Genomic DNA, 14,861 nt, shown 5'->3' with positions numbered 1-14,861 from the left:
CATTTTATTTGCTCAATGTATTTACAATAAAGCATTCGACTATAAACATGGATCACTGAATACTCGCAGGAAAGACACAAGACCTAATCTTATCCCGTATAGTCTAAAATACGGTACAATAATGTGTATTACTTTACGTATAGAGTTGTTAAATGTCGATAGTGAAATGTTTTAGAAAACAAAAATGACAAATTTACAATTTTAATTTTTGTTTAACAGCAACATTCAAAAATTCAAGGTTAATTTTCATGAACCATTTTCGAGTTAAAACACTTCAGGTACGTCTCTGAGCACGCAATTAGTGATTGCGAACTCGCATACATACGAAATAATTAGGTTCTATTATAATGTTATTATTGTAACGCTGTGCTTCTTGGGTTCAAGTGCATCACTGAAACACTGTCGACTCGTTTGCATCATAGAATTATGTTCATGCAGTTTGCAACAGGGCTCAATTTCATGGCCCTGCTTATCATTCGCGAAAAATCCTCGCTTAAAGGGCTCATGCAATGTATTTTATTTAACGCAATCATTGGAAAATCACTTCTGTGTCTCATTTAATCCTATTTTGAATTTTTCGTTTTGCCATTTTCAAGGGTATTTTTATGTCTTTTTGGTTTTTATGCAAATACGAATTACCACGTTCATGAGCATGTCGCTATTTCAGTACCAAAAAGTTGCCAGAATTTTTAGATATTCGCTGTCATAAATTATATTTTCTGTTGGTGATTTGTTGTTGTGTCAGTACATGGCAGTAGCCATTGAGCAAAATTTTCTCACAAATGTTTTCAATAGGCAAAGTTTCAAAACTTTTGATTTCACAATTTGAACAGAAAACCCCTCAACTGCAGACAGTGTCTTCCTGAAATGACATAGCAGCAACAGCGCCCTCAGTTGTCCATTTAAGAGGAGTAGAAGGTTGCATGGTTGCACAAAATATCTTCTTAAGAAAGATTTACTCCATGGACCCTTTAACGTAGATGAAATTCTGACTTTTTTCATTGACTAGCACTGTTAGCACAGAACGGTGACCATTAATTGTGAAGTTAGCAGAGCCATATTAAATACAGGGCCCTGTCTTTAACATTGATAGATGTTCAAGTTGTAGATTAGAATGCGCTGGTTCTTGTCTCCGTATTGGTGTGCGAAGAGTTGAGTGGTAACGTACTGGTACGTTGATTGACAGCATCGTAGTGAACGGCAAGATTGCCGTTGGAAGAATCTCCAGTTGTGCTGTAATGTAGAGGCAGTGCATCTTTGTCTTGGTCGCTAGGACTCTTCTTACAAGGACAGCATCGGGTCAGGGTATGGAGGATTCTGGTGATAAGACGGTCTAAGGGTGCCAAGGAGTGCATCCATAGGGGCAGAGAGTCCCAGGTACGGAGCTTCTTGGGAGAACCTCGGGTTTCTTGTGCTGCAAGATGTTGACGATGACGATGAGATGAGGAGGAGGAGGACGGGAAGGCCAATGGCAAGCAGGAGCCAGATGCTGATCAGAGACATCCCGAAGACGAACAGCGGCAGCAAGAAGAACATGATGATTAGGTAGAAGATGGCAAACCAGCGGTACTTGGCTGTGGTGTTGCCCAGTGCCTTAGCAAAGAAGATAGGCACCTTACGCATGAAGGGACTGGATACCAGATCAAGATGCCGCTGATGTTGAAGAAGAGGTGGCATAGAGCGATCTGGATGCTATTCTTGAGCTTGTCCCCTGAGCTAGCCATGGCGGCGAGCAAGCTTGTAGCCGTGGTACCAATGTTAGAGCCTAGAGTCATCGGGTAGACGCGGTCCAAGGTTATCACACCCAAACCGACTAAGGGAGTCAGAGCCGAGGTGAAGACGGAGCTGCTCTGTACGAGGAAGGTCACCCCGGCCCCCACCAGTATAGCAAGGTAACCGGACAGCCAGCCGAACGGATGGGGGAAGTCGGCGTTGATGACCCGCTTGATGACGCTTGCCATACGGCCCTTCAAGATGGAGTTGAGGAGTTTGACCATGAGGAGGAGACATGTGCATAGAAGGATGAGCGTCAGGATGAGGAGAATGGCGCCCACGCCTCTCTCAGACAAACCGGTGTTGGCAAATAGGTATGAACCTGGTGTGTCGAAAATAACAACAATGATATACTTGATTTATTTTTGTCGAGTTTACCAGATGGGTCAAGTACAAGATGACCTGAAGCAAATGACCAGAATTTGCCAAGTTAACCATAATGAAGGTACGTGGAAGATTGCTTCATATCTTAAGATCAACTCGATGCCACAAGATAATTATCATCCATTAATAATCTTAAAGTGGTAAAAAGTATGTTCTCATTCGTTTTCCACTACACTTTACATGCCAGCATCTATACTCACATCTCTCCACTCCAACTTCTATGTACTCCGTGACCATGCCCGGGTTCTCCGTAAAGCCAGCGACCCCGGCCGTTGCAGCTGCCGTAGGTGGCGGCATAGTGGTGTTAGCCAGCACCGCTATCTTCTCCTTTTTACACCATTCCTTGAGGAGTTTGGCTTCGCTTGGATCGATCGTCCCAAGAGCGATCTTGGCCACAACTTTACTGTCGATCTAAATTGATGGGGTTTTTGGAAAGAAGGGAAGCATAGATTTGAGTAATTGAAAACTAATGGATAACGCCTCGTTGTTATTATGTGCGCGTGCAAACGATGGGCCTAATGTGGACCTCTGAGATGCTGTTACGGAAACCCTTGATGGAAATCGAATTTCTGTATAACAAAACAGTTTGTTGGCGGTGGGTGTATTGGGGTGGGTTCTTACTGCACACATTCTAGAAACTTAGTCACGTTAAGTATCATTTTCTAATGTCACGTGCTGACGTATGCTGCCCGAATAATTTGAATTCACGATTTAGCTGGAACATTGCTGAAGGCGATGAACTGTACAGACACCTGTACGCGCATGCGCACTAGTAAACAGGTGGCATATTACTACTTACGTCAATGATCTTCTTGGCAAAGGGTTTGGTGAGCACGCGCAGTAGCTCCACCTTGGACCCCTCAGTGGTAGTCACGTTTAACCCATCGACGATAGCCTGGGTGAAGTGGTACAGATACTTAGTAGCGCACTCCAGCGGCAGTAGGCAGATCACCGCCAGCCAGTTGAACATGTCGTGGATGGTAGCGGCTCCGAAGGCCCGACGGACTCGTTTCGGTTGCCGGACTGGGCCAGAGACGATGGTGTTGGTGACCGATGTGCCGATGTTGGCGCCCATCACGATGAAAATGGCCGGCTCCACTTGCAGAACTATGTAAGAAAAAAAGAAACAGTCAATGCCTTAAAGTTTCTTCCATACTTGGGCGTAAATCGGCTGTTGACGTCACAATCAGCATGGATTTCAAATCCGACTCGAAGTCAAGGTCTAAGATACAGATGGATGACACGTGAAATGCTCACTTCTCAACGAAGCTCAACTCTGAAGCAACATTGAGTAGGCAATGCCTATTGTCAATGTAACGCGATTGGCCACAAAAAAATAAAGAAAGAATTAAAGGAAAGAAAAAGTAAATGGATATAGTCTCACTTCAGCTGATACGATGGAGACAACGATGGAGGTTGAAGTGCTGGAGCTCTGGACCAGTACGGTGGCTAGGATGCCAATCATCAAGCCACATATGGGGTTGTTGAGAAGGGTGCTCTCGCTAAATACCTCCCGGCTTCCTTCCCTGGGATTAGGAAGACCAGAATTAATGTCAAATTACAGTGATATCATTTTGAATTTCAAAAAATGACGTTGAATGGTGTCTTCATTTTTTTAAGGCTAAGTTCGCTTTGAATGCTCACACAACTTAAAATGCTAATTTCTGGTAAATATGGATATTATATTCGAGGGTATAGCACATTAGGCCTATTCCAAGCTACGATTTTTCATTTGAAATTTAGTCCTCGTTATTTTAAACCAAATTTTAAAATGCTTGTATGAAAAAAATATACATTATGAATCGATTACATTTTCTTTACACCATGCTCGATTCATTTTAACCTTTGTTTAGCGATCTTTGAACAAACAGATGAATAAACAAAATGAGAATAGTTTTATAAAGTATTGTGGTTTAGTAATACTATTTATTTCTCACCTCCAAGTAACCTGAAGGCGGAACTCATCAGATCCAGTGAGCAGATGAAGAAGTAGAGCAAGATTAGAATAGCGATAGGCTTGCCGATCCACTCCACCAGGACACGGTACATTTTGCCCTTTGTCGTCAGTTCTGGGGAAAAGAGGACGGGGTATTTATAACGTAAATTTCAAGGTTTTTCTCTAATTACATGTGTATAAGGAACTGCTAAAATCGTGTTAGTTACTTACTTCAAGGCCAGATGGTTAACAAATTGCATGTGTCTTAAAGTATAGTCTTGCACCGTGAAGGGGGGTTGCCAGTGTAACTTTACAGGGTTTTAATTTCCCCCCTGTGAATATTCTCTCTCGTTTACTTCAAGCGTCTGCCTGGACCCACTTTTGAGGAACTCATAGACCGTATGCGATGCAGGTACCTCAGATGTGTTCATTGTTATTTCAATTTTGTCATAACAAACGTACGGGTTTAGTCATGCATATGTGATACAACCACTGCTCCCTATTCGCCTTAAAATACAAGGTCTATTAGATAAAAATAAAATACCGCCCTCACCTGACCATGGTTCGCTGGTCTGCTCTATCTCCGTCAGAGCCCAGGGGTCCACCTCCTCATCCAGCTCCCCCCATCGATGAACGAATCGACCGTCTTACGGACTCTCTTCTTGATGCTGGTCGAGTACTTGCGTGCGCGCACAGCGGCCCGACTGATGCTGGTCAGCCGGTTCGGACGGATGCCTGTGCCGGCGTCGGCCGGCTCCTCGACCTGCACGGAGATGAACGACTGTGATGATGAACGACTCCTTATCATCAATATTTTAAGCTAATTGAAGGACGTTATTTCATATTACACGTATCGTTTACATAGTACTGCCCAGGTGCTTGTGTGAGCAAAAATTCACAAGGTTAAGGTGCCTGTGTGAGCCAAAAGCAAAAAGCTTAATCAGACAACATCATTTTAATGATTTTCTACGTTAGTCATCCCCATGACTGCACGTCTAAAACAAGATAATGGGTGGCGGAAAATGAACATGAATCATTTCGGTTCGGCACCCTGAAAAAGCTGAAGTAAAACGCTAATTAGTTAACAGCGAGACAATAGTTTGAAATAGTTTGGATTACTTCTTTTTTCTTTCCCTCTTTTTATTTATGTTCAGCGAATCTGTATAGAGGAAAGGGAAAGACCACAGCATCGATTTAAAAACCGTCACGGTACTATTTCTCTGGGTTCCGTGTCCCCTTCCTTCGGATCTGCTATAGTGCGCATATTACGCTTATTTCTATTTCGAGCGACACGAGACATAATTATGCATGGGATCGCCAATTGCAAGACATTGCACCGTGACTTTTATCTGAACAATACTCTATAATGTAAAATATCCGCAAAAGGCTGTGGTCACATTTCCTTGCTTAATTCCTCGCTGTCACAAATCTGTGTTATAAGTAGCTCTCTGCATGATTCATCAATTTCCTGCCACCCTTCTCCAAGTTCCCACTGAGACCTCCTTTCTTTAATTTAGCTATGCCTTCCAGCTGTAAAGCACATGAGACAATACCAGATATATGGGGTGATATCCTGGACAGATTATTCTCTTCCGTTGCTGTTCTTCCCAATGGGCCGTCCCAACCTAACGTAGGATCATGGTATTAGTCACTTCTCGATTCTGTAACCCCTCATACTGATCTGTTCTGTATTACTTCTAGCTTATATACTCTTCAAAAGTATTGATGTTTTATATACAGTTTTTACGTTTTTCAGTTCTACGGAGGTCTGTTTGCAACTTTTTTTCAAAGACATTGCAAATTCCATTACAGGCAACGTCTCGTTGACAAGATTCCAAGACCACTTGTGATTATGCTTGATTCCAGGTAGAATTTTAGATTTAAATTTATAATTTATGTCATGATTGTAATATAAAGTATTACCTTTGCTACTAAACTAAAGGCACTAAAAACTGCGAGAGTGGTGCTCCATTGTGGGAAAAATACCACTTTTAACATAGTTAGGAACCCATCTCTCATCGCAGCAAGTTTTCATTTGTTCTTTTTCAGATGGATGCGTTCGTATCATTTATAACCAGAATCGGCAAAACTTTCAAGAAATCCTATAAGCGGTACTGGATCTGTTACCGAAGCGGGGGGGGGGGGGGGGGGGGTTAATTGATTTTTCTTTGGAGGGGGGTATTGGTGGAACTTTGTATTACACAAACTAATGGAAGGCTACCTCGGGTTCTGGTTTAGAGAAAGAGAAGGCCTATCATCCCATCCCCACACAAACCTCACCAAACCCCACCCGCCTCAGCCCGTGCCTGCTGCGCCATGAGGAAGTCTTTAACTTGAAGAAGAGACAACGAACAATGTGTTATCTTGGGCGTCGCCAGGAGTTTTTCCGGGGGGGGGGGCAAAGCAAATTTTTCCCAAAAATTCCTTAACTTTTTCATTAGGGCCTATATTCTCAATTTACTTTTTCGGAGCGTGAGCAGGGGAGCATTTGCTTGCCCCCTTGGCCCCCCCCCCCCCGCGACGCCCATGTGTGTTATGTTCTGGAGATCAGAGTTAATATTATGAGCGGCAGATGACGGTCTTTTGACCCATGTAGACGTCATTTTAACCTAGTAGCCCTACGTAGTCAGCAATGATTCACTCCGAAGCAGATCCGATTCACGGAAACACAGGATATGAGGAATTACGCATTACATCACTGTGATTAAGGACTCCGTGTTTTGGAATTATCATAAATACAGTTGATTGTTTCAATGTCTTATGTTTGGTCATGCATATACGTCTATTATCTGCGCAAGAGTTTTGGTCACATCTTTCTGACGATGTTCAAGCATGAGTGACAAAACAACTTTTTTCCTGATATCATTCTCTTAAAATCTTGAAAAATAAAATTCCGATGTACTACAGACAGACCAAATAAACTGTCTTCTAGAAGATGAAGTAGGACTGGATTTGCTCTGAAGATTTTTCTCCATGCGGGATTTAATCGCTTGGATTGGAACTTCATTGTGCGAACTTAGACCGTGTGAGCAGCTATATCAGAAACATTTGGAACCTGAGAAATCGTCAAACTTTGCGAGTTGGAAACTCTCAGGCTCAAACAAGTCAGCCTTATCAAATGCACACACCCGAGTTAGTTTGCTTAATTAATTCACAATAATTTAAAACCCATGTACAACGATGTAGCTATAACATGCCTTAAACACTGTGAATACGTTCACGTTATTCTCTCGACTATTATTAGGGGACGTGGTCTCTAATTCCCCCTCTTTTAAACTTCCAGCCCGCCCCTCTCATGCACGACATGCAAGGCATTCAAAGCGTTGAATAGTGCATGCAAAGGCTCACCAATTCTTCTTTATCGTCCGTTCGTGTCATGATGGATCTGAAATCGTATCTCTCCAAAACCCTTTCGAAAATGCCACCCTTGATGCAGCGAGCTGGCACGGCAACCGATTGCGACAATGTCTGGTGATGACCCGGCGGTCGACAGGTGGTTTGGCCTGCTCCACACGGCAGTCAGGACCGGCTCAAAAAGGTTCCCCCTCTCTGAAACTCTGCTTTATAAACCCAACGGCCTGGGCCGATACCGTACCCCTAGCATGACTCACATCCACGTGGGTTAGGATTTACGCACCGGCTCTGTGAGGGAGAAGCGAAAATAGATCAGCCACTGCGTGAGTCTTTTGGAGCGGACGTCCAGAATTTGCCAGGTATATTCTTAGGAAAAAGTCTTGAAATGCTGCCAGACCTTTCAAGAGGCTTGCCGGCATCTTTTCATTGTGCGAATTGAGTGTAGAGAGCTCAGGGAAATTAGTCAATTAGGTACGATCAATGGTAAAGTTTGTCTGAGCGTAGGCATATCGAATCATGAGAGGGGCAGTCTAGGTTAAAAGAACCTGGCTTGGGCTCAATATCTGTTTTGAAAGAGGGGACATTCCTTCTTCCCTCATTGCGTCGGTCAATCTTCCTCCCCTGCACTTCTCGACTTTTAATACGAATGCATTGCAAACTTGAAGCTACACCCGAAATGGGTGAGATGTCGAGTATGCATTCCCTTTAATGAGCGCCACAAAAAGAAAGGAAACGGATTTCGAAGGGAACTGTTAATTCAATCCACCAATAATCTGGTGTGTGTGTCTGGTACCGGGATGCATGACGTATTGAACCCATAAGTTCAGATCTGGTTTAAAGACTATGCTTCCTTGCACAGACTCAGAGTACAAACATAAAATGCCATAGTGGGAAAAATTCTGATACTAGTCTTGTACCACTTTGGTCTTGGATATGGGCTACGCTACCCAACGATATTAGGTTAAGAGAAAACATGGAAACATTTAGAAAACGCAAGAAAAAGTGGCATGTTTTGCTCATAAAACACTGTTTAAAGAGCGCCCTCACTCTGAAAGTGCGCCCTCTTTTCTGAGTTGACTCTTTGAGGGGCTTATTTTTTTGGGATAAATTACAAAAAAAAAATCGATGTCATTTTGAAACCAAACTTTACTGAGCCATGGTGCGCTTAAACTGGTTCTGCCCAACATGGGAATCCTGACAACTTGTCTGTAGCTCCACAGATCGGATTTTATCAAAATGCAGAACGCATGCCGCCATGCCGCCTACATGCTAGTCCCATCTTGCAAAAAAGAGAGAAGAATCAAGATACCATGTATGTCCATCTCATTAATGAGGGCAACGTGCTACATTGTAATGATCTCAACTTTTCATGATTTGAAAAATATAATGTAGGCCTACTTTCGGCTTTATTTAATTTAAAACAATCGTGGAATATACCTTTGAAGTGTACAGGGAGGAGTAAATTTAGAGCGGAAGAACCCGTCTGCATGGAACAGATGCTTACTTGTCGTGAAACTGAAAGAAGAAAGCACCCAAGCCCGCCTCATACTCCAACCACAAAGATTTTCACTGTTTCACGGATAGAGTAGAATTAGCCTGGATAAAGTGTGCCTCGCCCGTTCGTCTAGCCTCCTACATTTTTGAGCAAAGGATTGACATTTTGAGGGAACACGCGGAAGTCTTTTTGATCATTTAGAACTGGATAGGCCAAAAGTAGTCAGATCGTCAAAGTATTTACGATCTATAGTAAATAATAAGCAATATTATTGCCTCGGTTCAATAACACGTTGTAGTTTACTTATTGGAGAATAACAAAACCACATAACACAAACTGCAAAATTCAATCTGGCTTAAAATTCATTAATTTCCCTAATAATGCGAACTGCTTTGTTTAAAATGAGTTGACAATACCCTTTCTATCAACATTAAGTAGGACTACAAAATTATTCCAAGTTGAGATCAGGTTTAGGCCTACACGAGTTTTATATTATAATTTAATAATGCGTATTTATTTAAAATGCAATTTTTTAATGTATTTTTTTTTAGTGAACGAGGTTTAAGCAATTTCTACCGTTGCTTGGGGAAAGTAAGTCTTTTTGATATACTGAAATATTAAGCGTCTACTCTTATATACTTTACTCTATATAGGCCTATATGTACTCTTAAAATCGAGTGACTTAGTTGTAGTATTGCGTTAAAAATGTCTGACTCTGAGTTGTTCACACGAATGCGCATGCAAGAGTAAGACTCCATGCCATTCCTCTGCAGGTAAAAATTACTCGCCGTATAAAAGGAAACCATTAGCGACAATGGAGCACTCCATCTTCTTTCAAGTCACTTATACTGCAGAACTTGCAGTGGCGAATCGAGGTCTTAATTCCCCTTCTTATTTAATATCTTGGGCCCCAAAATATGAAAACCATGCAGAAAAACAAAGCATATTACCTACAAACCTTCTCTTGGCAGATAACCCTCCCCCTGTTGATCCAAAACCTGGATCTGCTCATGACTTAATTTAGGCTTTCTTTTAAGTGAACAGTTACCTTTTGGTAGTATTTTATGCATATCAGCGGTCGACACCGTGATGACCTTTCTACTTTACAGGAATACAAGAAGACTATTTCATTCTAGAAGGAAGTCTGAAGAAAAGAGTTGATGATAAATGAATCCATAGAAATCGGTCTTCTCGATGTTAATTGATTGAATCAACTAAGGTAAGGAGGGTTTGATGCATCTTAGAATCAAGGGCAAGAGCTATGATCACATCTTGCCAGTGTCGGTAAACCACAGTCCGTGCTCCTTAAACCTCTGCAGTTTCCTCTCCTTGCTCTGAATCCAGTTGTTTGTGGACTACGGCAACCGACTGTCGGTGCTGCTGCCGCCATCCAGGCGTCATGAAGAATAGCTTCCCGTTCGGGAAGATCTCAGACGGCATGACCATCTTCTTGAGACCTGGAATCTGATCTTTGGTTAGCATCTCGTTCATCAGAACCTGGTCTGAGATCTTGGTCTTTGATTGGTGTAACCTTCGGAGCCACTCACGGACGAATTCTTTAGTCTTCTCGGCGGCTCGGAAGAAGACGAAGCCGGCGCAGTAGGCGACGTAAGGCTTGTGCTGGTCTTCCGCCACGGCCACGTGAAAGTCTCCTTGAAGATACGGGAAGGGATCTCGAAGCCAGACGGTGTCTACATCGCTGAACAACACGTCGTGCCCCCGCTGTAGGAGTTGGTAGATGTAGGCAGGCCGCTTGTTTACCATTGCGTTGTAGATGGGTGAATCCCAGGGTAGCTGCTCAGCCGGAGTGTTGAAGCCCTGTGAGGCAGCAACGTGAACCCCAGGTCGCCCGTACAAGAACGCTGTGTCTCTTTATCCTCTGCCACAATCAAGATCTTAGGGTTAGTGTCCAAACGGCGGATGCTTTCTAACCAGTTCGCAGTAAAGTCCAAGAAAGCTTTGTTGGTGGTGGCAAGGATCACAGGTCTTGGGTCGTCAGCTGGATCCTGCAAGGGTCTCTGAGTTACCATCACGCCCGCTGGGAGTTGGGCTTCCACGAAGCGCACTAGTGTCGGGTCGAAACTCTCTACCTCCTCTTGACTGTTGTTTCGGACATTTCGCATTTCTGTGCAAGTAAAATTGGTCAATATTTGACTTTAATGGCTTTGACATTAGTGATAATCGGCCAAGCGCCGGGTGAGGGTTTGACCTTTTATGAGGTGTTTTTCGTTATATGAACTGCCCAAACTTGACGAGGATCAAACCGAGAACCGAAAGTTTCTGGCAGAAATAACGCAATGTTTTGCGAAATTCTTATTTTTTACACATTTTCAGATGGAAGTGAAACAATTAAATGCAAGTCATCAGTATTAAGAAAGTGCGAAGTTTTTCTCGACTGCATATAACTCAGTAGTTAAACTTGTCAGAACGGCCTCTGAGACAATTTTTTTCGAAAGTGTTATGTGTTCATGCTTGCTTTCCGTAGTTACTCCATTGTAATGATGATCAACCGTAATAAGGTTATCAAATGTTGTACTTATATCTGACCCATACCTTCTAATTTCTGGCTTGTTGCATGATTCAAGGTGCTCTTCTGGAGATTGATGTCGTCAGTGTGTACGGTAACGTCGGAGAAAACTGTAATAAGGGAATACACACCTTCAGTTATTAATTCACGAGACCGCCAAATTTATAAGCTTTTTTGAGGCACAAAGTCCTCTTTAGTCAAGGGAGAGATTTACAGAAGAGTATTGTTAAGGATTGTCGATGTCTGGAAGAGTGTGTCTATTTTGAACCGACTGAAATAATCTTCATTACCGAACAAGGCCGCCGCGAAGCCACACAAACAACTGTAATGAGCAGCAACGCAGGCCACTTTTCAAGTCGACACGTGAACTTCGCCATCTTTAAAATTGAAGAAAACGAAAACAATATTATCAAAAAAATACGTATTAATTCTTTTTCTCGAATACAAATCTGGATGTCACAAATGTATATGGGTGGGCCCCCTACACGATAACCTGCAATACATTTCGAAATTACTGTTTCGGGTCGTATTATGTTTGTCGATGGAACCTCATTTTAAAGACGAGAAACCAATATAAAAATTCTACAGCACAATTCAAAAGCAAATTTCACTTACCTTGATTTATATTCAGTCACATCAAATCATGCGGCAAAATCTTGAATAATACCTCGAAGACGTCGCCCTTTGGTCTTCGAGGTAATGAGTTTATGCGTGGAGGCAGTTATCAAACAAAACGTTTGATTTCAGGCAAAAACATCAAGATTGAGGATGGTCTTGTAAAAATGGTAATAATTGTGATAATAGAAGAACGACTCCGTGTTACAGCGTTCAACGTGGCCATCAAAACGTTCTTCTGTTTTCTAATAAATGAATGAATCCGCGGTATGTATAACGCATTGTGTCTTCGTCCCATGAACGTCATTACGTAACCACCATAGAAATGCTAAACAGAGCCAAGAGATTAACGAACAGGACAAAATGGATTGTAAATAATTGCTGTTTGCTGTGGCAGTACTCAGTTTGGGCGTGGAAAATCCATCAATGTTTGTATTAGTTAGACACGTGGTCCCAACCATGGGCAGATTCGTGGGAGGGGGGGGGGGGCATGCACCACTCAAATAGTTTTGAATTTTTCTAATAATTAAAACCAGAGGACAAGTGAATACAACTGTTTCTGAATCGATACCACTTTCTGAACTGTAGATAGAAACTAGGGGAGGGGGGGGGGGGCGTCCCATAGCGCAAATGGGGTCCCCTGCCCGAAGTTGCAACGGCCGGCTGGCCACGAAGTCCCCGAAAAATGTGGTTCTGCTGGATACACTGAGTCCTCTGGAACAAAATCCTCGATTCCCATTTGAGAATTTCTGTGCTCAAGTCGTGCACTTACAAACGAATGTGAAAGCAACTACCAAACGACGCGTCATCTGTGGACTTTTTGTGTGGAAAGTGATTAACTGCTCGAACCCGTTTGACGTCTTTAAACCGATTTTTTTTATTGAGAAAAAAGTTATAAAATTACCTACATGGCTTGAAAAAGATATAATTATAATTAATATAATTTTGACGTCTTTAAACCGATTTTTTTTTATTAACGAAAAAAGTTATACAATTACCTAGATGGCTTGAAAAAGATATAATTTTAATAAATATAATTTTCGAATCATTCTATAAGAGTAGGTGATGGATAACGTCTTGCACCTTTCCGAACCGCTCAGGCCTCCAGGATCCTCCTTGCATTTAAAAGGAGTGAAGTAGTGAAAACTGTCTTGTTCACCAAAAAATATTTCTCAAGAAAAACAGCTTTTTTTGGTGCGTCAAAACAGTCCACTCGTTCATTTAAAATGATTGAATGTTGATTACAATTTGTTCATAACAAACCGTTTTGAAATTCACAAAAGGGTGCAAATGACGCCTCTCTCACCACGATATAGACAAATCCAATCACGCTAATATTTCTATCACGGAGGCCCCCTTCAATGGCGAAAGCATTGTGCTAGCTATTGTTCAGATAATCCGTCATGGGGCATTGCTTTGTACAACAGCTTGCGCAATGGTTTCTCCATTGAAGGGGCACAGTGACGCTGGGGGCGTCTGTGTAATTATAGGACTTGATTTTGAAGAAAACTAAAAACACAAGAGGGCGTCTGTCATTATTGTCGAACATTCTGACAAACCGAATCGACGCCACACCGTAATTCTCTGCATACATGAATCAACATTATTTTAATAATTTTCAGCTTTCGTTGAAGTTTGGTTTTCATTTACTTTGTGATTCAAACTGCAAATAATACTCATGTTCGACTATCAAAAGTGACCTCCATACTCATTAAAGCACTCTTCCCTCCTTGGTCTTTGAGTTGGAATGCTTTGAATGAGAACCTGGCCTCGTGACAATCAAGATGGCGGGAATTTCATGTCTGGGTCCACCAACCACATGTAAGATTCCGGAACCGCTCCACCTTAGTGTCGTGTCCAACGATCCAGTTGTTATGAACACCACGAAATCACTCCGCTCCCTCCGCCACGTCTCGTTGAAGAACAGCTTCCCGTTCGGGAATCGGTCCCAATTGAGGACCCGGACTTGCAGCCGGGGGACTTTCTTCGTCCTGATCAGATGGTTCATGACGACCTGGTCGGGTTTGAGCTTCTTGTCCTCTGCCATGTACCGGATCCATTCCCGGACGAATTTCAAAGTGCGTTCGGTGGGCCGAAAGTAAACGAACCCCGCGCAGTAGTTCCGATCATTCGGCTTCACCTTGCGGTAATTGTCCTGCTCCATGGCCAGGTCAAAGTTTCCTCGTAAAAACGGGAACGGATCTCTCAGCCAGAAGGTGTCCACGTCAGTGAACAGCACCTCCCAGCCTCCCTCCAGGAACTTCAAGATGTAACGCTGTCGCTTGTTGACGAACTTCTTGTACTCATTGGTGTTGAAGACAAGTTTGTTCGTCGAAGCGAGACCAGACTGTGTTTGTAGGACATGCACTCCGGCCAGCCTTCTATTGGAGAGATACTGGTATGCCTTCTGATCCTCAGGCTACTACGGTGATGTTGGGGCAGGTCTTGGTTCGCCGGATGCTTGCTAGCCAGTTCTCAGTCATGTCTAGGAATGCCGTGTTGGTAGTGGTTAGCACCACTGTCCCGGATCGTCGACTGATATCAGCTTCGGTGCAAGCATGCTGGGCTTTGGTTCTGTCTTGCCGTCATCACTGCATCACCTCCCCGGCCAGCTGCTTGTCTTGCTCCTCGATGGCTGTTAGACGGGTCTGCTTCCTGGACTCCGACCAACGCTTCTTATCGGACTCCTTGTATGTGACCTCAACCTGGAGCTTTCGGTCGAGCTGGTAGGCGTCTGATTGCCAGGAGGGTATGCAAGTCACGTGGTGTTGCATGGT

At 43.0% G+C, this 14,861-nt stretch overlaps 2 protein-coding genes across 2 annotated transcripts; both read right to left on the bottom strand.

Annotated features, from left to right (window-relative positions):
• Positions 1 to 1,285: 1,285 nt before the first annotated feature.
• LOC115926017 (sodium-dependent phosphate transport protein 2B-like) lies at positions 1,286 to 4,901 on the bottom strand (the record flags this gene model as incomplete). Its single annotated transcript, XM_030990270.1, has 6 exons — positions 4,745 to 4,901; positions 4,095 to 4,226; positions 2,957 to 3,264; positions 2,358 to 2,568; positions 1,632 to 2,095; positions 1,286 to 1,593 (listed from the first exon to the last, which is right to left on the bottom strand). Coding segments are annotated over exons 1-6 (1,580 nt in total), but the record flags the coding sequence as incomplete, so codon positions are not given.
• Positions 4,902 to 10,247: 5,346 nt separating this feature from the next.
• Positions 10,248 to 14,818, bottom strand: LOC115925986 (the record flags this gene model as incomplete). The annotated part of the gene is made up of 5 exons (XM_030990161.1): positions 10,248 to 10,760; positions 10,829 to 11,067; positions 11,496 to 11,579; positions 13,849 to 14,462; positions 14,677 to 14,818. Coding segments are annotated over 5 exons (1,592 nt in total), but the record flags the coding sequence as incomplete, so codon positions are not given.
• Between the last annotated feature and the right edge of the window lie 43 nt (positions 14,819 to 14,861).

The sequence above is a fragment of the Strongylocentrotus purpuratus genome, unplaced genomic scaffold (assembly GCF_000002235.5).
Source record: "Strongylocentrotus purpuratus isolate Spur 01 unplaced genomic scaffold, Spur_5.0 spur5_contig_704, whole genome shotgun sequence".
Taxonomy (NCBI): domain Eukaryota; kingdom Metazoa; phylum Echinodermata; class Echinoidea; order Camarodonta; family Strongylocentrotidae; genus Strongylocentrotus; species Strongylocentrotus purpuratus.
The sequence above is the reverse complement of the archived record's forward strand: the minus strand, read 5'-3'. Positions and strand labels throughout refer to the sequence as shown.